Source organism: Nilaparvata lugens, chromosome 11, assembly GCF_014356525.2.
Source record: "Nilaparvata lugens isolate BPH chromosome 11, ASM1435652v1, whole genome shotgun sequence".
NCBI classification, from domain to species: domain Eukaryota; kingdom Metazoa; phylum Arthropoda; class Insecta; order Hemiptera; family Delphacidae; genus Nilaparvata; species Nilaparvata lugens.
In genome coordinates, this window is record NC_052514.1 from 4,253,744 (window position 1) to 4,281,728 (window position 27,985).

At 34.7% G+C, this 27,985-nt stretch overlaps 2 protein-coding genes across 2 annotated transcripts in view; one reads left to right on the forward strand and one right to left on the reverse strand.

The window, feature by feature from the left end:
- LOC111060651 (D-beta-hydroxybutyrate dehydrogenase, mitochondrial) overlaps positions 1-27,985 on the forward strand; it is a 281,404-nt gene that overhangs the window by 125,393 nt on the left and 128,026 nt on the right. The gene's annotated exons all lie outside the window — the stretch shown is intronic.
- On the reverse strand, positions 12,610-13,968 carry LOC120353530. The gene is made up of 2 exons (XM_039437446.1): positions 13,450-13,968; positions 12,610-13,312 (listed from the first exon to the last, which is right to left on the reverse strand). Exons 1-2 carry the CDS (start codon positions 13,778-13,780, stop codon positions 13,308-13,310), a joined length of 336 nt encoding a protein of 111 aa, XP_039293380.1. The 5' UTR covers positions 13,781-13,968; the 3' UTR covers positions 12,610-13,307.

Below are 27,985 nucleotides of genomic sequence, written 5' to 3' on the forward strand. Positions count from 1 at the left end.
GAAAAAAAAAAAAAAATCTGGGGGTTTTGGGGGTGAAGCCGCCCTCTGGCGTGTCAGCAAATTTCAGATTCGAATTAGAACCGTCGAGATAAATTCTTTCGGGGCTGTCTCTTGAAAAACGACCAATTGACTGGACTAAGGATAGAATCTGGCTGGAAAGTGAGATCAAAAATGAGATTTGGAGAAAGATGGAAAGGTCTGAGATAAGTCGAATGATAATAAATATTAGATAAAAAATCTGGTGGGGCGCACTCACACAACTTTCCTTGCCGTTATGAAAATTGATCACCTGACGCTAGTGTTCCCGCGCATCTCAAGTCTACTATTCAAAGATTTGAGCCAGCTGGTGACAGCGCAATAACGCTGGAGACACACATGAGGTCTGCTATCTCTCATAATGAATGATTTAATAGAATCAACATATTTGCAATTGAATAATCACATTTTCTCGAATTTGAAGCTTATTTCAATTTAGTGAAAAAGTGAAAATGTTACTGAGCATTAATTGTAGAGATTTTCATGCTCAATCCACTCCACTTGATTTTTTTTGTTTCAATTGTATCTGAAGCCTGATAATTGGGAATCTATCTGCATTGATGGGGCGGAGCTCCTGAAATTTTCACAGATATGGGATTTGCTTGTGGCAGTTGTTAGAGCTTATCAATGACTATTTTAGGTTTGAATTTGATCAAAATCGTTGGAGCCGTTTCCAAGAAAATCACGAAAAACCCTGTTTTTGACAACATTTTCGTCATTTTAGCCGCCATCTTGAATTGCATTTGATCAAAATTGTTCGTGTCGGATCCTTATAGTAAAAGGACCTCAAGTTCCAAATTTCAAGTCATTCCGTTAATTGGGAGATGAGATATCGTGTACACAGAGGCACATACACTCATACACATACAGACCAATACCCAAAAACCAGTTTTTTGGACTCAGGGGACCTTGAAACGTATAGAAATTTAGAAATTGGGGTACCTTAATTTTTTTCGGAAAGCAATACTTTCCTTACCTATGGTAATAGGGCAAGGAAAGTAAAAATAGGTTGACAATTATTTTTGGCAAGAATTGTGTCGAAAAAAATATCTATGATATTTATATTTTCTTTTGGGAACAGTCTGTGTCTAGTGGGGTCCACGTTTTAATGGCAGTATTTGACTAACAGTGGAATGAAAAATTTTAAGTGTCAACATTTTTTCCTACTCAAGAACTCTCCATGTTGCACGACTCTGTAATTGGCTAGTCTCAGCCAATGGGAGAGCTTCAACTGGCTTTCCTCTTCGACCAATAGGAACACACCTGAGTAGTAAGATGGACGGCTTGTTTCATTGAATATAGTACGACTCCAAAACTTGTTTCATGGCATCTAAATATTCTAAAACTGTGTATTTGATATCGATATTTGACTATTGAAATGGAAATTTGATATAGTAAAAATTGTTATTTGAAAAATATGATGAGGTCAATTTTATAATGGCAGTATTTGATGAACATTGGTGCTGCTACCATTGTCTATCATTCAACAAAGCGGATAGCGCTATCTCTTTCTCGCTATGCTCTGTTGCCAGATCGTCTTTCAACAATGTAGATTCAATAATTAATTAACAAAATATTTCATCTTAATTATTCATTTATTTATTCGTGGACAGAATCACAAATCATATAAATATGATTAGGAAGGAACAACAGGCTTGGCCCAAATCTATTCCATTCCCAAATTTTGATAAATTAATAAAATGTCCAAAAAATAGGTCATCAATGCGAATTCATTATGAAATTATTGTAAAATATAATAATTGATTATTTTAAACGAGAATGAACAATATTATATTACATCAATAAACCTGAATCAGCTACCGTCTATAGAAGGCATTGACTAGACAGAGGTTCGACAACGCTGTTCTCCTATCTTTCTCCACTGCCATTATAACGTGGGCCTCACTATAGTTGTCAATCACATGACGCCAATACAAATCGAAAGTACTATAGTACTCACTATAGTATGTAGTGCATCTCTCACCAACGAATTGAACCACTTGTGATATCTTGGCTTGTGAATTTTTACTTTCCTTCCCCTATTACCATAGGTAATAAGGAAAGTATTGCCTTCCGAAAAAAATTAAGGTACCCCAATTTCTAAATTTCTAGACGTTTCAAGGTCCCCTGAGTCCAAAAAAGTGGTTTTTGAGTATTGGTCTGTGTGTGTGTGTGTGTGTGTGTGTGTGTGTGTGTGTGTGTGTGTTTTGCGGTTTTCTCGAAAACGGCTCCAACGATTTTAATTTGATTCATACCTAGAATAGTCATCGATAAGCTCTATCAACTGCCACAGGTCCCATATCTGTAAAAAATTTCAGGAGCTCCGCCACATCTATGCTAAGTTTGATTTTAGATTCTTAATTATCCGGCTTCACATATAATTTATTCTAAAAATTTCAAGTGGAAAAGATTGAGCATGAGAATCTCTACAATTAATGTTCAATGACATTCTCACCTAAAATTGAAAATAAGCTCGAAAATCGAGATTATCCAATTGCAAACTGATGGCAACTGTTGATTCTATTAAATCATTCACTATGAAGAGATAGCAGACCTCGTATGTCTCCAGCGTTATTGTCCTGTCACCAGCTGGCTCAGATCTTTGTTTATAAGTAGACTTGAGATGCGCGGGAACACTAGCGTCAGGTGATCAATTTTCATAACGGCAAGGAAAGTTGTGTGAGTGCGCCACACCAGATTTTTTGTGATTTCTTCAGTTGTCAATCATACGACGCCAATACAAATCGAAAGTACATCAATAATAGTCCCTCAATCATTGATCCATGATTGTCTGTCTCACAAATCCTATGATAACAACACTACTATAATGCTGGTAATTTCTTCGGACATGAATTCGATGGAGAAAGTTTATTCGAAATTATGCTCTCCGTGTTTATTCTTCACGTTTTGTTGTCAGCAGTGAAATTTATAGAGTAAGGTTCACCTCAAACTGTCATTATTCCTCATAAACAACATCAATGCCTTACCATTTAACCAACACTGACATTTCAAGGTGAATTGCACTACAGATCCAAAGCCTGAACCTTGTCAGTATCTCTCATGAACAACATTAATGTTTCCCATTCAACCAACACTGACATTTTAAAGTAAATTGCACTACAGACCCAAGCCTGAACACTGTCAGTATCTTTTATAAACAACATTAATGTTTCCCATTTAAAAAAATACTGACATTTTAAAGTGAACTGCACTACAGATCCAAAGCCTGAACCCTGTCAGTATCTCTCATAAACAACATTAATGTTTCCCATTCAACCAACACTGACATTTTATAGTGAACTGCACTACAGATCCAAAGCCTGAACACTGTCAGTATTCCTCATAAACAACATCAATGCTACCCATTTGATTTAATGCTGACAATTTAAAGTGAATTGCACTGCTGAACCATAGCCTATAATCCGACCGACTATCAAATAATTGGTGTACTGAAAGTAAAGTGTGTTTAGTGTGTTTACTGGCAGAGTTGGACTAGATAGCCATCTTACCGCGATTAATCATATTTTTCTACTCTTATCTTGGATGAGATCGTGAATACCTTTCATAGTGTACATAAGTTAGACTACACACACATAACATTTCTTGGACGTACGATTTTTTATCGTCCTTATCAATTCTATTAGATTAAACAGATTATGTTTGTCAAGTTCCATTTAGTCTGGTAGAATTCATAAAGACGGCAAAAAATCGTACATCCAAAAATCGATTTGTGTGTAACAAGCTTTATGTGATGGATCTCGACTGGTTGTGATACATCCAGAAAAATCTGGTGTGGCGCACTCACACCAACTTTCCTTGCTGTTATGAAAATTGGATCACCTGACGCTAGTGTTCCCGCGCATCTCAAGTCTACTATTCAAATATTTGAGTCAGCTGGTGACAGGGCAATAGCGCTGGAGACACACATGAGGTCTGCTATCTCTTCATAGTGAATCATTTAATAGAATCAACAATAATTTGCAATTGAATAATCACATTTCCTCGAATTTAAAGCTTATTTTCAATTTTAGGTGAAAATGTTACTGAACATTAATTGTAGAGATTTTCATGCTCAATCTACTCCACTTGATTTTTTTTCAATTGTATCTGAAGTCTGATAATTGGGAATCTATCTGCATTGATGGGGCGGAGCTCCTGAAATTTTCACAGATATGGGACTTGTGGCAGTTGATAGAGCTTATTGATGACTATTTTAGGTATGAATTTGATCAAAATCGTTGGAGCCGTTTCCGAGAAAATCACGAAAAACCCTGTTTTTGACAACATTTTCGCCATTTTAGCCGCCATCTTGAATTGCATTTGACCGAAATTGTTCGTGTCGGATCCTTATAGTGAAAGGACCTTAAGTTCCAAATTTCAAGTCATTCCGTTAATTGGGAGATGAGTTATCATGTACACAGACGCACATACACTCATACACACACACACACATACAGACCAACACCCAAAAACCAGTTTTTTGGACTCAGGGGACCTTGAAACGTATAGAAATTTAGAAATTGGGGTACCTTAATTTTTTTTCGGAAAGCAATACTTTCCTTACCTATGGTAATAGGGCAAGGAAAGTAAAAATACATCATTAATTGGTATTTGTATGTTTGCTATTATGATTATAATTGGCCTCTTCAGAAATAATATCGGGGGACCGAGCTTCGCTCTGGAGTGTGAAAGCATAGAGAATTTGTAACGAAAGATTGAATTTAGGCCTATAGTTTATATTTATTTATTCATTTTCTTAGCCGTACAATTATTTTTACAGTTATATGAGGAGGCACAACAGGCTTTATGCCCAAAACTGTCCCTTTTCAAATTTATACTACATTCCAAATCAAAATCTAGGTTAAGCTACTATCACTCATAAAAATAACAATTTATTCACACTTAAAAAAACCATAACATCATCAATCACAAATAGATATACTATGAATTCGATTTATAATGATATACTATGTTTGCTACAATATTTGTTAATATATTATGTACTATTCTACACTAACAGCATCTAGTTACTATTTTGGACTTTCTGAAGTGAACATGTTTACTAAAAAAAAGAGAAATAAACGAAAATAAGTTTTTCTTGCTGAATTTTTTCTCGTGAGATCAACTGAATGATCCCACACATGCATTCGTTCACTTACTTCCATTACGGTATCGACAAACGACAAAATTTCCAGCTGTTTTTCAAAAGACGTATTTATCCTTTAATGTCCTTCAGCAAGTTATCCCAGGGTTGACACCTAGTGCAATCGAATTTTCATATCATAAACCTACTTTGTTCCAAATTTCGTGAGAATCGTTAGAGCCGTTTTAGATATCCGGTCACATACAGATATAAATATAAACATGAAAACATATAAACAGAAATTGCTCGTTTAATAGTATAGGATAACAAACTTGTTCACTATTTTAATTATTATTTTATAATTATATTATGAAGTACACTAGTTTGTTAGAAAGATACTTGATTGATTATAGGTAGTATTTCGTGAAATCTTGGCTTCAATATATCTCTAAAATAATTGTGTATAAGTGAGGATGGTATTGTGAATAACGTTTAAGACTTAAAGTTTTCGATATTGATAGTTAAGTTGATTTCCATTTGTATGTTTTACGAAAACTGAAGTAGGCTACGCTTTGACCTAACTACTTTAATTTGATGTTATATTTTGAAATCCTTGTAGCTATTAGGCAATTGAGAGGAGTTTATCAAGTTTGAAACGAGTCTTGTCTGGGCCAATGGCAGTAGAGCTCAACCTTCATTGGTCGACAGCTAATGGCCAATCGTAGGGCTTCGCCCTTACTACATATCAAGTAGCTTCATCTATACTATGATAAAGGAGAGAAATGGCTTATAACATAGAGAAACAATAGCGTAAGTAGATATCCCATGGTATAGGGCGTTTATGTTGCAACTTTTACTGTTATCTCAAGCCGATTACTGTCGATTATTATCGATTTTTACTATTTTGTTGGGGTGAGAGTGTATGAACGGCACAGTATGAGAGACTATGAGCGTCACACTGCTTCACGGGAAAGAACTACGTAGACTATCAGCTTGAGATAACAGTAAAAGTTGCGACATAAACGTCCTATACCATGGGATATCTATTTATACTATTGTTTCTCTATGCTTATACACACATGGGATAGGAAAATTATGTTTGACGCATCATCACGTCTGAACTACTGGACTGATTAACTTGAAATTCTGTATATAGATTCTTAATTAACCGAGGATGGTTATAGGCCTATTTTTAGTTCTTCAAGATTTCATTACGTTACGTTTTCAGTTTGTCAAGTTTTAAAATAGACCTTTGCGGAGCACGGGTTACCTGCTAGTCGGAAATAAAATGTTGTCAATATTGAAAACCTATTAACAGATTCACATACTATAGAACGTGAAGTGAAAAATGTTTTTTGTTGTAAAGATTTTCGATTTCGATTTATCGAAAATTGTAATGAATATCGAAAACCTACGAACTGATCCACATACTTTGTTACATGAAGTCTGTAGGTGCGTACAGATATATGCGCTGCGAACATGAGCAATTCACTTTTAATCAGCTGATGCCAAGCTTTTTATATCTGTACCTTACCGTTTCTGTAAAAATACAGATATAATCAGCTGATTAAAAGTGAATTGCTCATGTTCGCGGCGCGTATATCTGTACGCACCTTGTGAATCCTTCAATAATAAAAGTATAGAGCACTTAACAGGTAAGACTCGCCTACACTCACTTTGAATAACCGCGCATGAGCGTAGTACGTTTTAGAAAGCATGACGTTTATGCAAGAATACATTATTTATAGGCGGTTATCGACCTGCCATAATGCTTGTATGAACGAACATAATTTGCAATGAACAAATTATAGGCTAAACCGCAACTCTCTTCTATGGTATATGTATACTTTTTCTCCTTATTCATTTCTTTGTTCTTTCTATGTTCTCCGTCTCTTCGATTCTTGTCCTTACAGCCTTCATATCACTTGTCTTCTTCTTTTTAATATTGTTCTTCTTATTCATAGTTTTTCCCATTATTCATTCATTAGTTTGTGAATACAATCACAAATCATATAAATATGATTAGGAAGGAACAACAGGCTTGGCCCAAAACTATTCAATTCCCAAATTTTTACAATGAACATGTCCAAAAAATAGGTTATGTTTCTACTGTGAAACGTACAAATTCAATATTCGTCCAAAAATATACATCAGCTTGAAAAGTTGAATTTAGAAGAATTTATTTATTTATTGCCCTTATTGGTCCTTCTTCTTCATTATTTTCTATGCTCTTTTATTTTTCACTTCCCTATCACTTCTTCATTCCTTCTTCTCAACCCAACTTTTGTATCTCTTCATTCCTTTCTCACTCTCTAAAACCCTTACCCTCTAGGTGCGTAGTGCTATTGTAATTATATCTATCTGTTCTTGTGATATCTATTCTTATATGCCAAGCGCATTCCACTTTTCATCTTTTCTTCAGCTGATCAGCATCTGGGCTGATAATGACGACGGCATCAGCTCATTATAGCTATGTCTTACCATAGAGAAACAATAGCGTAAGTAGATATCCCATGGTATAGGGAATTTATGTCGAACTTTTACTGTTATCTCAAGCCGATTACTGTCGATTATTGTGAATTTTTACTGTTTTGTTGGGGTGATAGTGTATGAACGGCACAATTTGAGAGACTACCAGCGTCACACAGCTGCATAGGAAAGAACTATGTGAACTATCGGCTTGGGATAACAGTAAAACTTGCGACATAAACGCCCTATACCATCGAATATCTATGCTATCGTTCTTCTATGGTCTTACTCACTCCTCAGCTCTACAGGTCCCTACAACCCTTGGCCTCCCTCACAAAGCCTCTCCCGATCCACTGCCTGCCTTTTCCAGTTGCGAACTCTAAGCGTTCTCAAATCCTGCTCCACATCATCTCTCCATCTATAGATGTGTTTTGCTTCTTCTGTACAAATACAGATATAATAAGAATAGCATCAGCTGATGAAAAGTGAAATGTGCGTATACGTGGTGCATAAGTCTGTACGCACCTTATTATAATAAACTCTGCTTTTTCTATCTCTGCTACGTCTTTCTCCTTTTATCTATTAATTTTTTCTCCTTTTTTCTCTCATAGCCTTCTATTTCTTACAAAATCTTTATTTATTCATTTTTGTACAAAACACTATAATCATAATATAATTATGACATTGGAGGAAAACTATGCTGAGCCTGTACTATTTCTCTCCAAAAATTTTAATGTTGTCCAAAGGTCAAGGTTATGAAATCACACACTGCTTTGTCAATTGATTTTTGGTCCAGGAAAAATGATTTGAAGATTTTGAATTTCGAAGATTGACGTTATACTTCAAATAAATCACATAATTTATCACAATGCATAAAAAACTTAAGAAATATTGCACTTATTGCAATGCTGTGATAAATGAAATTAAGTTGAAAAAGGGTATTTTCTTGTATATTCAGAGTATGATGCTGATTGAATGGGGCGAACATAGCAAATGAATTAAATCATGAAAGAAGAGATTAGAAGATGATAGAGAAAAGATTGATTGATTGATTACTTTATTTATGTAGATTACAATATATAATGGCTTATTATACACTTATACAATAGCTTACAATACAGCAAAGCTTTAAATGAATTTACATAATATAAACATAGAAAACAATTATTGAACCGTATGATATGGAAAAAAAACAATTTGGAATAACTATATAAGATAATATTGTTGCATCTACATAAATTGGCGGAGCTTTGGACATATCAATGTCAATTCTTCGAAAGGAATATTCAAAATATCCTTCTAAGTAACCCGCTACTCTATTCTATCTTAGAAGAAGATAGAGAAAAGAGTAGAGAGTCTAGGAGAATGTATGTGGTATACCACATTTAGATAGGTACCGTATCAGTAGTGGGTGTTATATAATTATTGTTCTCGCTAATTGCATTTTCAACCGCAAATTGTCGCGGTTGGCTGAAGTCTATAGTAGGAATCACTTCAAATTGGCAGAATTCCTCATAAGTAGCATCAACGCACACCATTTAACCAATGCTGACAGAGTCTATCGTATCACACTATAGTGGGTTTCAGTTCATTCTGACAGTATCCTTCATAAGTAGCTTCAACGCTCACCATTTAATTGATACTGTCAGTTTGAAGTTAATCTCACTATATAGACTTGAGCCAATCTGTATTTTGTATTACTTCACTGTTTTTGCTATGCTTCGCTGTTGCTCGTATACGAAATGAAGTGAACGTACGGTGAAATCTAGTTTAGATGGTCAGAATTGGTTTAATTGGAGGTTTGATTGTTGTCTTATGAGGGATTCTGACGGTTTGTAGGGAATCTCTTGATATACAGTTGGATTGGTTGGGTGGAATGAGAAAGGTGCATGCATCAAGATGTGACTGCATTTCCTACTTTCGAATTTGAACGTTTGCCGAAATTTGTTTCCTTGAATGAACGTATCAGCAAAAAAGTGTTGAAAAAATAGTTAGACTCAGCTCACACTTACGCGACTCAGGCCGAGAAGAAACTCGACTCTAGTCGAGAGCATGGCCCAAGCATATGAATAAAACCAGAGCAAATGCTCATGAGCAAGAGCATGGAGCATAAGGTTTTGCTCATGAGCAAAAGGTAGAAGCAAAAGCATTTGCTCATTTTTCTATATATTGTGATGAATTTTTCAAATAGATCTCATGAAAAGAGAGAAAAAATTGTGATTACCTTTTAAAATGAAAGAATTTGCTAAAGGAATAGTTAGCGACCGAGCGATAAAGCTTACTTATCAATAACTGTATATTTGATAAGAGTACCGTTCTGTACTGAATATTTTTCTAGGAAAATTATTCAATAAAATTATAATTATTTTGCAAATAAAGCACAAATTATTTATGAATCGCTCACCGATTTTGAGGTTACACTTGTTTACTATCGATCAGATGTTTTAAAAACAGTTCGAACGCAGCTGACTGATTCAAAGCATTGTCAAATATCATACCGGTTCTCATGCAAGGTAAAATATCATTCCTAAAAATTATAAAACTATCAATAAAGGATCAAGAATTTCAAAATAAAAAATAAAATGTATGTATTATTGTTGAAATTATTTATTATTTAAGAAATTATATTATACGTCAGGTCTTATTGTAACTAAATAGGTCATAGCATGAAATTATATTACTGATAAAATGGCAGAAATTATTTATAACAATCTCAAACCTAATAAAAATTGTACAAGAGTATTAATTCATTAACGACTTAATTCAACTGAACCACATGGTAATTAAATCTCTTTGGTAGGTCTAAACCAATCACAGTGCATAGAAATAGCACCAAGACAGTGATCGTTTGAAAGCAACACATGTTAATCTATTATCAGACAACAACCCTGCCTTATCAGTTACACTAGCACATGTACATTGTATGAGAGGAACTATGTCTATAAGATTAAGCAGTTTTAAGAATTACATAAATTAAATTATTATTGTAATTAAAGGAATTGTATTCTACTACTTGCCACTGACGTCATGTTTACGTCACAAGCGTTCTACCAATGGCAAATTTTTATGCAAATTATTACATTGAGATTCCGAGAAGCAAGGTCTAGCCTAAAAGCTTAGAGAAAACAGCAGCACTTCCCTTTTGAAATCCTTACCGTGTAGATCTCTTTCATAGTTACCAAAGACCTATTTGTACAATTTCTTGTTCGATTTTTAAATGTTCTATTTGTGAGCCGATATTTTAGGCCAATCTATTTGTTCTTTATAAATTTCTGTTTTCATCAATCGATAAATTTAAAAGCTTAAAGTAAATTATCCCTTGATTAATTCGGTGAAGGAGATATTTAAATTAAAATTCCCCACGTGCTGAAACCAAAGCCTGGATTGCCGCCGACCAAACGATTTTTGATCTAAAGAAGAAAACCACGACTACCAAGGAATTTCACGTGAGTTATAAGTCATAAGGGGCCCCAATCTACGCTTCGAAAATATTTCAGTGCAGAAACATAAATTTTTTCTTCGTTAAATTATTGGCCACGCCGACAAGCGCTTTAACATTTAAGAGCCTAGAATTTATTCACATTTAATTTATAAGAATTTGTAGTTGATTAACTATCCTCCGCTGCCTGAACCACGACCCCGAACATTTTAAAAATATTTCTATAATTCATTTTTTCACTATTTTTTTCAAACTGTTAAATTTTATCAATTGCAAAATTCTGTTGAATCACGCATGGTATCATGCAAGCACAAGAACATTTTTAACTCCTTCTGTTAATACTAAATTATTATCAACCTGTGAATCAAATTCTGAATCTGCACTGTATGATTACATATTTTATTGTAATATATTTCAGTTTTGTTAATTCGCTTTCTGAGTTCGATTATTTCTTAAGCCTGTCAATTATTGTTTCTGATACGTTCTATATCATCAAGAACCGATCGAATACGATCATTGAAATAATTGAATTAAGCTGGATATTGGAACAGGTCTAAGTGGATGTAGCGAGTGGGGTCAGATCAAGATATTTATTCTTTGTCCTTACCTGCTCATATATCAGCTTTTATCTGTTACCTACCTCGACTTAGGAGCGAACACATCAATTGCACAGCAGTGGCAGCCATAGATCATATAAATTCCTACAATAGAGCTTAAAACCCGACAAGACTCTGATCTCGAATATATTCTGAACGATATTTGGTTCAAATACCGTATTTTAATCCTTCAGAACTTATTAGAGACGCAGTCCCGTAAATTATCTACCTCGGGATTTTTGCTCGACCTGTATGATTTTGTATGCTCATTCTTCACAGGTAATAATTTTAAGGTATCCGTATTCAGTGTTTAGCGATCGCTACACTGCTTATAAAAATTTTTCATCATTATACAATTTGTCATTAGAGGAATCAAGGGTGAGCGAGCGTTTAGGCCTCCCGCGATTCCGACAATTGTATTGAGTCTTGTAGTGAGTCAATCAGTCTGGTGTTCACTCAGTGTCCACGCACGCAATTACAAAATTCATAGCCGCTACACCATTGACTTAGTACAAGATTCACCCTACATGTGTGAAGCCATCAAATCACGCTCCACATGATTTGCCGGCCCAACGTGAGGCATTTAAATACAGCATTACATCACCCTACGTGTATTGTCCTATCCTTGGAGGTGAGAGTGACTCCCCCAGGAAGAGCACCACATGATTTGGCGCCCAACGTGGGGCATTGAAGAGGTGGATAATCGACTACGAGGATTATTTAGTTGCTCAGTATACTATAGCGCTGACAACGGGAAAATTTGTGAAAAATTCATGGTTGTGAATTTTTTCGAATTTAATATTGACTGTTCACTGTTATATAAAATAACAAGAAGTACCATACCCAATTTTTGAACGGAAAAGAAATTTATCGATTGATGAATTTTTAGAGAAAAAATCGAACTCAGAATTTTATTATCGTGTTATTAGAAAATTGGTCGTACTATAAGTCATAGGTATAAGAGATATCATAAGAAAGGTCATATTATTTGAAGAATATTAGGTCTATATTGAAACAATTTATAAATATTTACAGAAAAGAGGATTGAAGTTATTTACATTTTTAAAAGTTTTTAAAACATAAAGAGGGAAGTAAAATTAAATCACGGATATATTGCGGAATAATTCAAACAAAACACTGCCCCTTTTATATAAAATTTTGCAAAGAACACTAGCCTATATATTGAATTGCGGCAAGAAATTATAAAAGTAAGATATCTATAATAATAGTAATAATAAATTATAAGAGGCGTACCTGTATTACCGCATAAGTGTTCACTGTGTATCCTGTGTGTCCTTGTCATTTTTATGTTAACGATATTGCTAACTTGACTCATTTTATCACTGAACATATTATTGAAGCACACTTTTGTATTCCTTCACTTCAACAAATTTTTTTTTTACACTATTTCAACTTGTGGTCATTCATTTGTAATCTTGCACATAACCCCACATATTTGCGATCGTTTCACTGCACTCGCATCATTGTATCATCCGATAAATTATGGAAGAACCACACCGCATCCTGGAACCCACATCGGCAACTTCAAGGACGGAAGATGTCGCGCGGGATAAACGCCCATGCATTGCCGTTCCAGAGGTCCGGACGCCCGCATCTCATGTCATAGAACCATTGCCGCCAACCGAAGACCACACACCCACTCCTTCCGTGTTACAGATGAGTCTCATCCTGGAAGCATTGAACGATATGATCAAAGAAAGGAAACAACTGAACGAAACACTAAACAATATAAATAAGAACTACGACCAAATAAAGGAAGTCAAACAAGCAAGCGGACGTGATACATGTATGGAAGACCAACCTACCGAAAATGTCAAGGCTGAAGTCGCGCCGCACCCTGCAGAGCGCCGAGAGGAGCCGGACGACATCATCCGCCGAGCCGAGGACGTCATCAATGGCATAGAGGGACAGCCCATACCACCGCCCGCAGAACGCCGAGAGGAGCCGGACGACACCACCTGCCAAGCTGAGGATGACATCCATCAGGTAGAAGAACAGCCCGCACCACCGCGCGCCGGACGCCAGGAGTCCAAGGACGTTGCCCACCATGTTGAAGAGCAGCCCGGACCGCCGATTGCCCACATCACTGTCCCTCCTCTGAAGACAGCATCTGCAACAGATAAAACCAATACTCATGAAGATAGTTCGCCAGACAATAGAAATAAAACAAAAATTCACAACAAATCAAAATCACCACCAAAACTGAAAACCCATGAATCAAAACAACAAACAAGACGTCAAAGAAGAAAATCATCTAATAGAATTCATCTACACCGCCGTTATGTAAGACTAAAATTGAATATCCAATTTCTCCCCGCCATGCAAAAAAGAAAAAGATTATCTGAAAGAACCCACAGACACCACCGGCATGTCAGGTTTAAAAATAGCAAACTGCATGTTACCGGCCAACAAAGAGGAAATGCATTTGTGAGAATCGATTTACACCATAGGCACATTCGTTTTAAACAAAGCTTGATAAAACAGATAGTCACAAATCGGAATTGGACCTTGAATAACACCGGAATCAAATTTAGATGGGGGCTTAAGAAAGAAATAATGTTTTAATCAACTAGAAACTACATTTGTGGAATACATCAATCATCAAACTTGTCATAATCACAGCCTACCCATTGAATCCTTACTTTGCAGACTAGCATCTTTCTACTGCAGCCTAGTTTAATCAACATAACCTAAACTTCGCCGCATCTCAGCTAATGAGGAAAATATTATAAATCCACATCAAATGAAGAAATTATTATCAACTTTAATAACAGAAGAAAATAAAACTACGAAACAACTTTAAAAAATTTACCAACCTGATCAAGCCATCAGTCTCGTGCTACAGTCATCACCGAAACAATCGTCTAATATCATCTGCACAACTGAAAAATAGAAACAAGAATTATAGTATCCACGGAAAATAATTATAAATTGGAAATAACATGAAATTGGTAGTGAATAGGAGGAAAGAAAATAAACAAAGTTTATTTGAAAAAATGTGTAAATCTAACCTTGAAATACAGAATCGATAGAAAAAAATCTATTCAGAACCAAAGCCTGTTCGATAATTTTCTTCGTCCCACCAACCAATGTGTACGAAATCCTAGAGTCAATGTTAATAGAATCCAAGCAATATCGTTATTCAATTATTAATGTAACATATTATTTAATGTGAAATCATAAGCAAAAACGCAACCAAAAATATATATTTATGTTAATTTGCACGAAATGCGCATGTTCTATGTCATATATGAATGTATCTCTAAAAAACTCCAAAGAAAATGAAATTCTTACCTTTAAATGTGAAATTTATTACTGTTGCATCAAAAGATCATGAATTGTAATTCAAATTGATAAATGTAATCTTAAGGACTTAATATTTGTAACCAACATTGATAAAAATCAAGAAAGCCATTTCAAGTGTAACCCTGTTTGTACGCAACGTACTAAGCGCAAATAAGAAATTGCTCGAGTCAAACGGTAGACGATTGTCAAGTCACCGAAGTAAAATCACACTCTCACCCAATTTATGTAAAAGCCAAACCAAAGAGTCGAAACCTGTAATAACTATGAAAAAATGATGAAAGTCTATATTTGTTGCAAATACTATTCAAATCTTAAGAAGTAATATGTGAAATCTTGTATATTTGTTATAGTTATGGGTCTGCTCATAAGCCACCCGTGAATGGAAGTTGTGGAGTTGTTTTAATGAAGGATCCAAAGAGACCTCATTAATTATTGTATTTCGATTGTATCAAATGAAAGGAACAATCAATTATTTTTTTTTTTTCGTAGCCAAAAGTGCACGACATATTGTTTTTAGTGTTAAGTGTTGAGTTTTCGTAGAAGTAAGGAGATGAAATAGTGTATTCATCACAATATCGGATTTTTCAAATAGTCATTGTTTCGACTCGTCTCCCAATTACCTATTTAAAATATCCTGGGGCTTTTGTGTGATGAATTTTTCAAATAGATCTCATGAAAAGAGAGAAAAAATTGTGATTACCTTTTAAAATGAAAGAATTTGCTAAAGGAATAGTTAGCGACCGAGCGATAAAGCTTACTTATCAATAACTGTATATTTGATAAGAGTACCGTTCTGTACTGAATATTTTTCTAGGAAAATTATTCAATAAAATTATAATTATTTTGCAAATAAAGCACAAATTATTTATGAATCGCTCACCGATTTTGAGGTTACACTTGTTTACTATCGATCAGATGTTTTAAAAACAGTTCGAACGCAGCTGACTGATTCAAAGCATTGTCAAATATCATACCGGTTCTCATGCAAGGTAAAATATCATTCCTAAAAATTATAAAACTATCAATAAAGGATCAAGAATTTCAAAATAAAAAATAAAATGTATGTATTATTGTTGAAATTATTTATTATTTAAGAAATTATATTATACGTCAGGTCTTATTGTAACTAAATAGGTCATAGCATGAAATTATATTACTGATAAAATGGCAGAAATTATTTATAACAATCTCAAACCTAATAAAAATTGTACAAGAGTATTAATTCATTAACGACTTAATTCAACTGAACCACATGGTAATTAAATCTCTTTGGTAGGTCTAAACCAATCACAGTGCATAGAAATAGCACCAAGACAGTGATCGTTTGAAAGCAACACATGTTAATCTATTATCAGACAACAACCCTGCCTTATCAGTTACACTAGCACATGTACATTGTATGAGAGGAACTATGTCTATAAGATTAAGCAGTTTTAAGAATTACATAAATTAAATTATTATTGTAATTAAAGGAATTGTATTCTACTACTTGCCACTGACGTCATGTTTACGTCACAAGCGTTCTACCAATGGCAAATTTTTATGCAAATTATTACATTGAGATTCCGAGAAGCAAGGTCTAGCCTAAAAGCTTAGAGAAAACAGCAGCACTTCCCTTTTGAAATCCTTACCGTGTAGATCTCTTTCATAGTTACCAAAGACCTATTTGTACAATTTCTTGTTCGATTTTTAAATGTTCTATTTGTGAGCCGATATTTTAGGCCAATCTATTTGTTATTTATAAATTTCTGTTTTCATCAATCGATAAATTTAAAAAGCTTAAAGTAAATTATCCCTTGATTAATTCGGTGAAGGAGATATTTAAATTAAAATTCCCCACGTGCTGAAACCAAAGCCTGGATTGCCGCCGATCAAACGATTTTTGATCTAAAGAAGAAAACCACGACCGCCAAGGAAATTCACGTGAGTTATAAGTTTAAAAGGGGCCCCAATCTACGCTTCGAAAATATTTCAGTGCAGAAAAACATAAATTTTTCTTCGTTAAATTATTGGCCACGCCGACAAGCGCTTTAGCATTTAAGAGTCTAGAATTTATTCATATTAAATTTATAAGAATTTGTAGTTGATTAACTATCCTCCGCTGCCTGAACCACGACCCCGAACATTTTAAAAAATATTTTCTATAATTCATTTTTTTTCTCTATTTTTTCAAACTGTTAGATTTTATCAATTGTAAAATTCTGTTGAATCACGCATGGTATCATGCAAGCACAAGAACATTTTTAACTCCTTTTATTAATGCTAAATTATTATCAACCTGTAAATCAAATTCTGAATCTGCACTGTATGATTACATATTTTATTGTAATATATTTCAGTTTTGTTAATTCGCTTTCTGAGTTCGATTATTTCTTAAGCCTGTCAATTATTGTTTCTGATACGTTCTATATCATCAAGAACCGATCGAATACGATCATTGAAATAATTGAATTAAGCTGGATATTGGAACAGGTCTAAGTGGATGTAGCGAGTGGGGTCAGATCGAGATATTTATTCTTTGTCCTTACCTGCTCATATATCAGCTTTTATCTGTTACCTACCTCGACTTAGGAGCGAACACATCAATTGCACAGCAGTGGCAGCCATAGATCATATAAATTCCTACAATAGAGCTTAAAACCCGACAAGACTCTGATCTCGAAATATATTCTGAACGATATTTGGTTCAAATACCGTATTTTAATCCTTCAGAACTTATTAGAGACGCAGTCCCGTAAATTATCTACCTCGGGATTTTTGCTCGACCTGTATGATTTTGTATGCTCATTCTTCACAGGTAATAATTTTAAAGTATCCGTATTCAGTGTTTAGTGATCGCTACACTGCTTATAAAAATTTCATCACTATACAATTTGTCATTAGAAGAATCAAGGGTGAGCGAGCGTTTAGGCCTCCCGCGATTCCGACAATTGTATTGAATCTTGTAGTGAATCAATCAGTCTGGTGTGCATTCCGCGTCCACGCACGCAATTACAAAATTTATAGCCGCTACACCACTGACTCAGTGCAAGATTCACCCTACATGTGTGAAGCCATCAAATACCGCTCCACATGATTTTCCGGCCCAACGTGAGGCATTTAAATACAGCATTACATCACCCTACGTGTGTTGTCCTATCCTTGGAGGTGAGAGTGACTCCCCCAGGAAGAGCACCACAATACGTATATATAATAATATTTACGTATACGTATATTATTCCATTCATTTGAATAGAAACGACAGGGCGAATTCAAAACAATCCCTCTCACGAATGTATATATAAACCATGTGGATGAATGATAGATAAATTTGATGATTTAGGTGAATGAATAAATCGTTGGATAAATACAATTCCTGTCTCAAATCTAGATAAATATTAGATGAGCTCAATGATTTATGGAGATGAATATAAATCGTGGTGGAATGAATACATCTTAAAAACAAGCCTAACATGAAAGCTGAAAAGGTGTTACTACACGTTAATGTATCACTTCCCTAATGAAATACATGCACGATGATTTGTTAATCTCTACTATTATATTTCCACCCTAAACGTAACATATTCTGTTACTAAACCTTGACAAATAGGTTCCCCCAACATGTAAAATGACACCTTAACCCCTTTAGTGTTTCTCCAACCTGTAAATCTAATTAACTAGATACTTTAACGGCGTGTGTCATTAATAATCTTCTGCTTCACGCTAACCGACAGTCAGATTACAAATTACTATGGCTTGAATGTCACCGAGTGATTTATTGAGCATATCTGTTCAGGTCATGAGTGTTGTCATATTTAGTCTTATCAGTGTTGTCAGGTCGTATAGTTAGTTGGGAAGTGATGGATGTGTTGAAAAGGTTTAGAGATGAAATCTTGATGGAATGAAGCTTAGAAAGTCATTTGGTGATTGAACACTGAAGTCAAAAAATGATTAGTTTTTTATCAGATCAGGGACCAAAATGGAAGGTATATCTAGAGGTGCGTACAGATATACGCGCCGCGATCATGAGCAATTCACTTTTAATCAGCTGACTATATCTGCATTTTCACAGAAACGGTAAGATACATATATAAAAAGCTTGGCATCAGCTGATTAAAAGTGAATTGCTCATGTTCGCGGCGCGTATATCTGTACGCACCTTTACATGAGTATAATCATTACTGTTGTAGTTATTTGGGGTTGAAAATGATTCGTATTTTATTAGATTGGGGAACAAAATGGAATGTATATCTACTGTACCATGTTTATAACTATAACTATTGTAGTTATAAATAAAAATATAAATCTCAGTATCCTTTTAAATTATTTTATCACAACATGTTTCGGTCATTAATGCAATTTTCAAGTCTTACTGTCTCATTTTATTGTTCTGAAAATGGCATTAATGTCCAAAACATGTTGTAATAAAATAATTCAATAGGGTACTAAGATTTAAATTTTTATTCATATTAAAAATAGCCTGTTGTAGTTATTTCTAGTTGCTATATCGACAATAATTAATTTTTACTTTTATCAAGTTTTGCTTGAATTCGGGAAAGTTCTTCACTCTCAATTCAAGTTATAGAAAGTTCAGTATCTAATACAGCACGATTTAAGAAAACAGATAAAGATTGTTTTGTAAATTTACTTAATTAGTAGATTTTTCAACAAAAACTGTGTTTCTCAATGAAGGTTACAATTTTTAGCATTGCATTTTAATGTTGAACTTGATGGTAACGTCATATCAAATAGATAGTATATTTGGAAATAGAGAGTTGAGCTTTATTGATGGAGAGCTCTGATTGGTTGAGTTCCCCCACCAAAGGGCGTGGCTAGTCTTGGCCAATGACAGGCCTTCAAGTAACATTCCTCAAGTCATCCAAATTCATTCATTCTGATAGTCGATTGGGATTATTAGCATTGTGTTTCAGTTAGTTTAAGCTTGGTATCTGAGTCTTTCGACGAAATATGTTTGTTTGCTACGTATTTGAGAGTAAAAAAAATGCAACTGTTGCTGATATAAACACACTATTTATTGATAATTGAAGTGTTGAGACATTTTTGAGGATTATGTGTTTATTTTGGCTTAAAGAGGCTTATTGCATCTTAATATCCTACTGTCGAAAAAAATTAAATATTGAATTAAAAAATTTGGAACATTGATTAAAAATTATTTAAATTCAGAACCCAGTAATATTATTTATTGTAGTAGTTGAGACGTGATGATGCGTTCTTTCCTTTATTGACCGAACGAAGTGAGGTCTAAGTTTCAAGTCGACGGTTTGGCATTTCTCTTAATGTTTAAATAAATGTTTATATATTTATATGTTGCGCATTTAAGGCGAAACGCGGTAATAGATTTTGATGAAATTTGACAGGTATGTTCCTTTTTAAATTGTGCGTCGACGTATATACAAGGTTTTTGGAAATTTTGCATTTCAAGGATAATATAAAAGGGAAAAGGAGCCTCCTTCATACGCCAATATTAGAGTAAAAATCAGACTATAGAATTATTCATCATAAATCAGCTGACAAGTGATTACACAGATGTGTCAAGAAGCCAGTCTTTACTGTATTCGTATAAGGTCTATAGTTTCAATCAAAGACATTAAAGAGGTATGCATCTTTAAGCTGGGTTTACACCAAAGTTATTAACAAAATGGTTATAACTTAATCCTTATAGATTCTATTAGATTGATCAAACACATATGTTCATCATGTGTATAATAAGTTTTGTTCAATCTAATATAATCTAAAAGGATTGAGTTATTAACATTTTGTTAATAAATTTGGTCTAATCGCAGCTTTAAGGTCTTTGGTTTCAATATTTTGTTTTGCAGTCATGGTATTATTATGCGTGCCCATCAGTATCAATATTCTCACATTCGAAAAAACTAATTTAATAAGTGAATAAAAATAAAACAAATGAACTAAATAATGCTGGAGAAATTATAATATTTTTGATTCTAAAAAATTAATTTTCATCAGATTGAAAGATCATCACGAAACTGGATGAATTATATTATCATATGGAATACAAATTCAAACGTGAACTGAGTTTGTTAATATTTAAAACAGTTGACATCTGCTACTTTTGTGGATGAGAATACTGCGTGAGGTCTACTGTTCACAGAATAGCATCAAATAGTATTCTAGACCTGCACAAGGTATCCTAAATCATCCAGACAGGTGATAATGTTTTTTTTTCAACGTCTGGATACCTTGGACATTCCTGAGGGAGTAACCCAAACCGCCCAAGGCACAGGTCGACCTTGAAACCCAAGGAGGCTATCAGCAGGCTCCCTGTTCAAGTACCGCTGAGAGCTGATTTTTTTTGATCGATAGCTCTCCAGTAGGTGAAGGCCTACTACCAGCTATTCTATTGTGGTTCACTTTGGTTTGTCAGAATTTTTCAATGGGAAGCTTCAATATTATTCATACGGGGAAAGCTGACTGTGTGAAGTAAAACTCACTAAAGATATAGTGAGAATACTTATATCAACCGAGATAAATAGATATGTTTACAAAAATATAGTTCTACATGGATACTAGTAACCCCCTGGGTTGAAGAACTCGCTTATGAACTGTTGTATTGTAATCTTTTAAACCCGCAACTTTTAGTTATACAGAGTTGATGAAAATTATGGAAACAGGTAAATTATCTCTCTAGCAACTAGTAGTTCTGTGAACAGTAGACCTCACGCAGTATTCTCATCCACAAGTAGTACCTGATTGAAACTACAGACCTTATGGAAATACAGCAATAGACTGGCTTCTCCACACATCTGTGTAGTCACTTGTCAGCTGATTTATGATGAATTCTATAGTCTGATTTTTACTCTGATATTGGCGTATGAAGGAGGCTTTTTTCCTTTTATATTATCCTTGAAATGCAGAATCTCCAAAAAACTTGTATATACGTCGACGCGCAATTAAAAAGGAACATACATGTCGAATTTCATGAAAATCTATTACCGCGTTTCGCCGTAAATGCGCAACATATAAACATTTAATTTAAACATTAAGAGAAATGCCAAACCGTAGACTTGAATCTTAGACCTCACTTCGCTCGGTCAATAATAATTTGACAGTAAAATATTACATCTTTGATCATCATATGAATCCGAATTCATTGATTCAAATGAGAAGGTGGTCAGGTGATACTTGATTTCAATGCAGTTTTAAGTGAACCTCCTATCCTGCACTTGTTTAACACGATTCTTTCTTTTATTAGGAGTATATTATAGATCGATCCTAGTAGTGGTACTATTTTTTGTCATTAATTTTGTTTTCATTCACTCATCCACTCAAATATTATTCCAAAACTGTTTTTCCTTTAATTTCGATATTGTAGAATTAAAGTATGATTAATTTCAATAAACTTGAATTAAGATATCGTTGTAGTCCAAAATAAGGTACCAAATACTTTTTTTCCAATTCATCATGAAAATTCCAGTGCAAGAATTAAAATGCAATTTCATCTCAACCTGCCTCCTCTTTGACCAACCCCTTACTTTTCTCCATATCTTTTTCACTTCTCGTGCTGTCTCTCTCTCTCTCTCTCAATCTTCCTTTTCGACCTTCCGCAAAAAGGAGAAGACTGAAAACGTCTGATAGGGATAGAATTGAATTCACTGAAATTTCTAAATTAATAAGGCGAAAATGGAAAGAATGGACAGCGCTCAAGAAAACTGAAGAATTAGAAGACACAATTAAATCAAGAGGAAGTATTAAACAAACATTGAGAAGACAACAGCTAGGCACCAATATAATGATCTCGATGAAAAATGAGATGGCGAGGAAGAGAGAGAAGTGGAAGGTATCTCAGGACAATCTGTAACTTCTATGAAAAATTATTAGTATACAGGGGCCTGAAACAGACACATCGGCAGAGTGCAGTGGAAGGAGAGAGGAACAGCTGGATGCAGGTCAAGTAGAAAATAGCCTTCCAATCCTGGAAAGTGAAGTGGAGAGAGTAATAAGCAAATTAAAAGAAGGAAAAGCGGGAGGACCGGACAGAGTTACAAATGAAGAAATAAAAGCGGGAGAAGAGCTGTAACCAGTATACTAGTCAAGTTGTTTAATATATGTCTAAAAAATAGAAAAGTTCCTGATTTATGGTTGAAGGCTAACCTAATACTACTATATAAAAAGGGAGACAGAAAAGAAGTAAAGAACTATCGCCCAATAAGTCTCCTCTGTACAATTTACAAAGTCTTCATTGCAATAATAACATACAGAATAGGAAGAAATTTAGATGCCGCAACACAGAACGATCAGACCGGATTCAAGAAAAATTCTCTACACTAGACAATATCTTAGTACTGCTGGAATTGATACGAAAGGCGAGGGAATACAATTTCCAAATGGTCCTACTATTCATCGACTTTGAAAAAGCATTCGATAGTGTAACAACCAACGCTATTATGAATACGTTAGCTGGACTTGGTGTTGAAGATGAATATTTACAAATTTTAAATATATATATGAGAATATGAAATTAGAATGTTCAGTAAGAGGAGAGAGTAAAGAGATACGTGTGAAAAGAGGATTAAGACAAGGTGATGTGCCATCTGCAAAAATATTTAATGCGTTTTAGAAACAACCTTCAAAAATTAGACTGGCAAGATAGAGGCATAGATATCAATGGGGAGAGGTTGAACTGCTTGAAATTTGCCGATGATATGTTCTTATAGGAAGAAGTGCAAGTGAAGTTAAGGATATGTTAAATGAGATGATGGAAGAAACAAAACAAATAGGCCTTAAAGTAAATTTTGAAAAATCAAAGGTTATGAGTTTCAATTGTCAAGCAGATGAAGTAATTGATTTGAACCAAGGAAGAATTATCGAAAATGTCAACAGCTTCATATATTTAGGGCAAAGAATTGGAAAAGACGGTCAATGGGGAGAAATCACAAGAAGAATTGCGTTGGGATGGTCAATGTTTAAAAGATTTAATCACCTTTTCCGCTCCACGGTTATTATGGAAAATAAGCGAAAATTACTTCAGATGTGTATAATCCCAGTTATGTTGTATGGTTGTGAAACATGGACTCTCACAGGAAAAATTATCAGGAAAATGAGAAATAGTATGAGAGCAATGCTAAGGATCATGTTGGGAGTTACTAAAAGAGATAAAAAGACGAAAATATGGATATCCAAAGAGACAATGGTTGAGGACATAGGACGGTTGATAGTAGAAAGAAAATGGAACTGGGCAGGACATATAGCGAGAACAAAAGACAACAGATGGACAAAGAAGATAATAGACTGGTATCCACGAACACTGAAGAGAAGCAGAGGACGACCAACCAACAGATGGGACGAGGAATTTAGGAGAGTCTGCGGTGGAGCAACATGGCAGAGGGTAGCACAGGAGAGGACGGAATGGGAGAGGATGAAGAAGGTGTACGGCGGTGTTGGCTATACAAAGACTAAATTTCAAAAGTGAATGTTATTTATATTAAACAGTTGACATCTGCTACTTTTGTGGATGAGAATACTGCGTGAGGTCTACTGTTCACAGAATAGCATCAAATAGTATTCTAGACCTGCACAGGTATCCTAAATCATCCAGACAGGTGATAATGTTTTTTTTTCAACGTCTGGATACCTTGGACATTCCTGAGGGAGTAACCCAAACCGCCCAAGGCACAGGTCGACCTTGAAACCCAGGAGGCTATCAGCAGGCTCCCTGTTCAAGTACCGCTGAGAGCTGATTTTTTTGATCGATAGCTCTCCAGTAGGTGAAGGCCTACTACCAGCTATTCTATTGTGGTTCACTTTGGTTTGTCAGAATTTTTCAATGGGAAGCTTCAATATTATTCATACGGGGAAAGCTGACTGTGTGAAGTAAAACTCACTAAAGATATAGTGAGATACTTATATCAACCGAGATAAATAGATATGTTTACAAAAATATAGTTCTACATGGATACTAGTAACCCCCTGGTTGAAGAACTCGCTTATGAACTGTTGTATTGTAATCTTTTAAACCCGCAACTTTTAGTTATACAGAGTTGATGAAAATTATGGAAACAGGTAAATTATCTCTCTAGCAACTAGTAGTTCTGTGAACAGTAGACCTCACGCAGTATTCTCATCCACAAGTAGTACCTGATTGAAACTACAGACCTTATGGAAATACAGCAATAGACTGGCTTCTCCACACATCTGTGTAGTCACTTGTCAGCTGATTTATGATGAATTCTATAGTCTGATTTTTACTCTGATATTGGCGTATGAAGGAGGCTCCTTTTTCCTTTTATATTATCCTTGAAATGCAGAATCTCCAAAAAACTTGTATATACGTCGACGCGCAATTAAAAAGGAACATACATGTCGAATTTCATGAAAATCTATTACCGCGTTTCGCCGTAAATGCGCAACATATAAACATTTAATTTAAACATTAAGAGAAATGCCAAACCGTAGACTTGAATCTTAGACCTCACTTCGCTCGGTCAATAATAATTTGACAGTAAAATATTACATCTTTGATCATCATATGAATCCGAATTCATTGATTCAAATGAGAAGGTGGTCAGGTGATACTTGATTTCAATGCAGTTTTAAGTGAACCTCCTATCCTGCACTTGTTTAACACGATTCTTTCTTTTATTAGGAGTATATTATAGATCGATCCTAGTAGTGGTACTATTTTTTGTCATTAATTTTGTTTTCATTCACTCATCCACTCAAATATTATTCCAAAACTGTTTTTCCTTTATTTCGATATTGTAGAATTAAAGTATGATTAATTTCAATAAACTTGAATTAAGATATCGTTGTAGTCCAAAATAAGGTACCAAATACTTTTTTCCAATTCATCATGAAAATTCCAGTGCAAGAATTAAAATGCAATTTCATCTCACCTGCCTCCTCTTGACCAACCCCTTACTTTTCTCCATATCTTTTTCACTTCTCGTGCTGTCTCTCTCTCTCTCTCTCAATCTTCCTTTTCGACCTTCCCTTCTCTTCCGCATTTCCTCATTGTTCTACTTCTCTTTCTTGTCCCACAATAACAACAATTATTGTTATTATGTTCCGACAACGAAAAAGGCTTCGGACGCCCATCGCTAGAAAAATGAAATCTCCCGCTAGCAGCAATTGTTATTTTACAAATGGATTTTTGGACATGTCGAGAAAAAAGTATGACAGAAAGAGAATGAGGAGGAGGAGGAGGAGGAGGAGGAGGAGGAGGAGGAGGAATGAGAAGGTGATAGAGGAGGAAGAAGAAGGAGAAGAACAAGAAGAAATGAACAAGATTCGATGACAGGTGTTGTGGCTGTAGCCTCTGTACGGCCCAGTTCTTTTCTTCTTCTTCTTCTTCTTCTTCTTCTTCTTCTTCTTCTTCTTCTTTTTCTTCTTCTTTTTCTTCTTCTTCTTCTTCTTCTTCTTCTTCTTCTTCTTCTTCTTCCCCTTCTTCCACTTCACCTTCTTTTTCTTCGTCATTTACAGTTAGACAGTTGTAGACTTGTAAGCAGCTGACTTGAGAATAAATTAATGTGGTGATTTTTCAAGTCACAGGTGATCTGACCAGATTTGTCTAGTTGTTGGAATCTGTTTTTAATCTGTGGTGTCGCATTTGGGTTGAATGACCATTCATTCACATTTCGAATAGTAGTTCGTATATCGTCACTGTCTTCTGGAATGTGATAATGTCGAGATGTAATCATCATTAATCATCTTGTTAAGATTGTCAAGTTTTTGACGAAGAACATAATCTTACTAGAGATTGTATGTAAGATTGACTGAGATCAAAACTACCGTATTTACTAGAATTCTAAGATTTAATCCCATGTTATCTTGAATGTATTCAATTGAAATTTCAACATTATTTTGAGGTCTAAGATTCAAGTCGACGGTTTGGCATTTCTCTTAATGTTCATATGTTTTTATGTTGCGCATTTACGGCAAAACGCGGTAATAGATTTTCATGAAATTAGACAGGTATGTTCCTTTTCAAATTGCGCGTCGACGTATATACAAGGTTTTTGGAAATTTTGCTTTTCGAAGATAATATAAAAGGAAAAAGGAGCCTCTTTCATACGCCAATATTACCGTAAAAATCAGACTATAGAATTATTCATCATAAATCAGCTGTCTACTGTCTAGTGGACTATAATACTACCCGTTCAAAAACATAGAACATCTTGAAAATGGATATTTCCATTAACGTTAGTAGACAGTTGACTATAATACTACCCGTTCAAAAACATCGAACATCTTGAAAATGTATCTTTCCATCAACGTTGTAGACAGTTGCAGCCAGACCTGATAACAGCGCTCACACTCACATTCCGGGACGACACGTCACGGTACGATATAGGACAGAAAGCTCTATGTTTATTTAGGATTTTTTCTAGACATTTTTAATTGATAAATCATTTATTATTTTTTGAGAAAACATAACAACAGGTCAATGTAACTCACTGAGCGCGAGGTTTACTGTTCACAGAACTACTAGTTCTATGTGCCCTTTTTCCGTATACCGCCTCGATTATAAATGAACTTCAAACTTACCTTTCTTAAGTGCTACTATATAGAGGAGGACTTAGGCATGCACTTCTCATGCTAATTAAGCTCCACTTATGCTCTATGAAGGGTTATTGAGAGAACAAATTCAGTTTGACCTCTTTTTGCAGTAGTGTAAGCTATAGTATATAAGTGTATAAGCCAGTATATATTGTAATCTACATAAATAAAGTACTCAATCATCAATCAATAGAGAGGCGGTAGTCTATACGGGAAAAGGGCACATAGAGCAAAATTGTGTTTTGAGAAATCGCATTTAAGTTTTCAGTTGGATGGATCAATGTATTTTTATTGAATTAAACATTCTATTAGTACCAAAGCAAAATTCATTAAGTTTATATTGATATCATGTTGATCAATAATGATACATGATTATATTTCTAATCTAGTCCAAAAAATATGTTCGAAAAATTGGTCTTTTGTGCTCTTTTTCCAAAGACAAATTTATTCTGTACAAATTTGGGTTTGATAAACTAGATAACACATGTTATTCAATGATAAATGCTATATTTCTCTTAA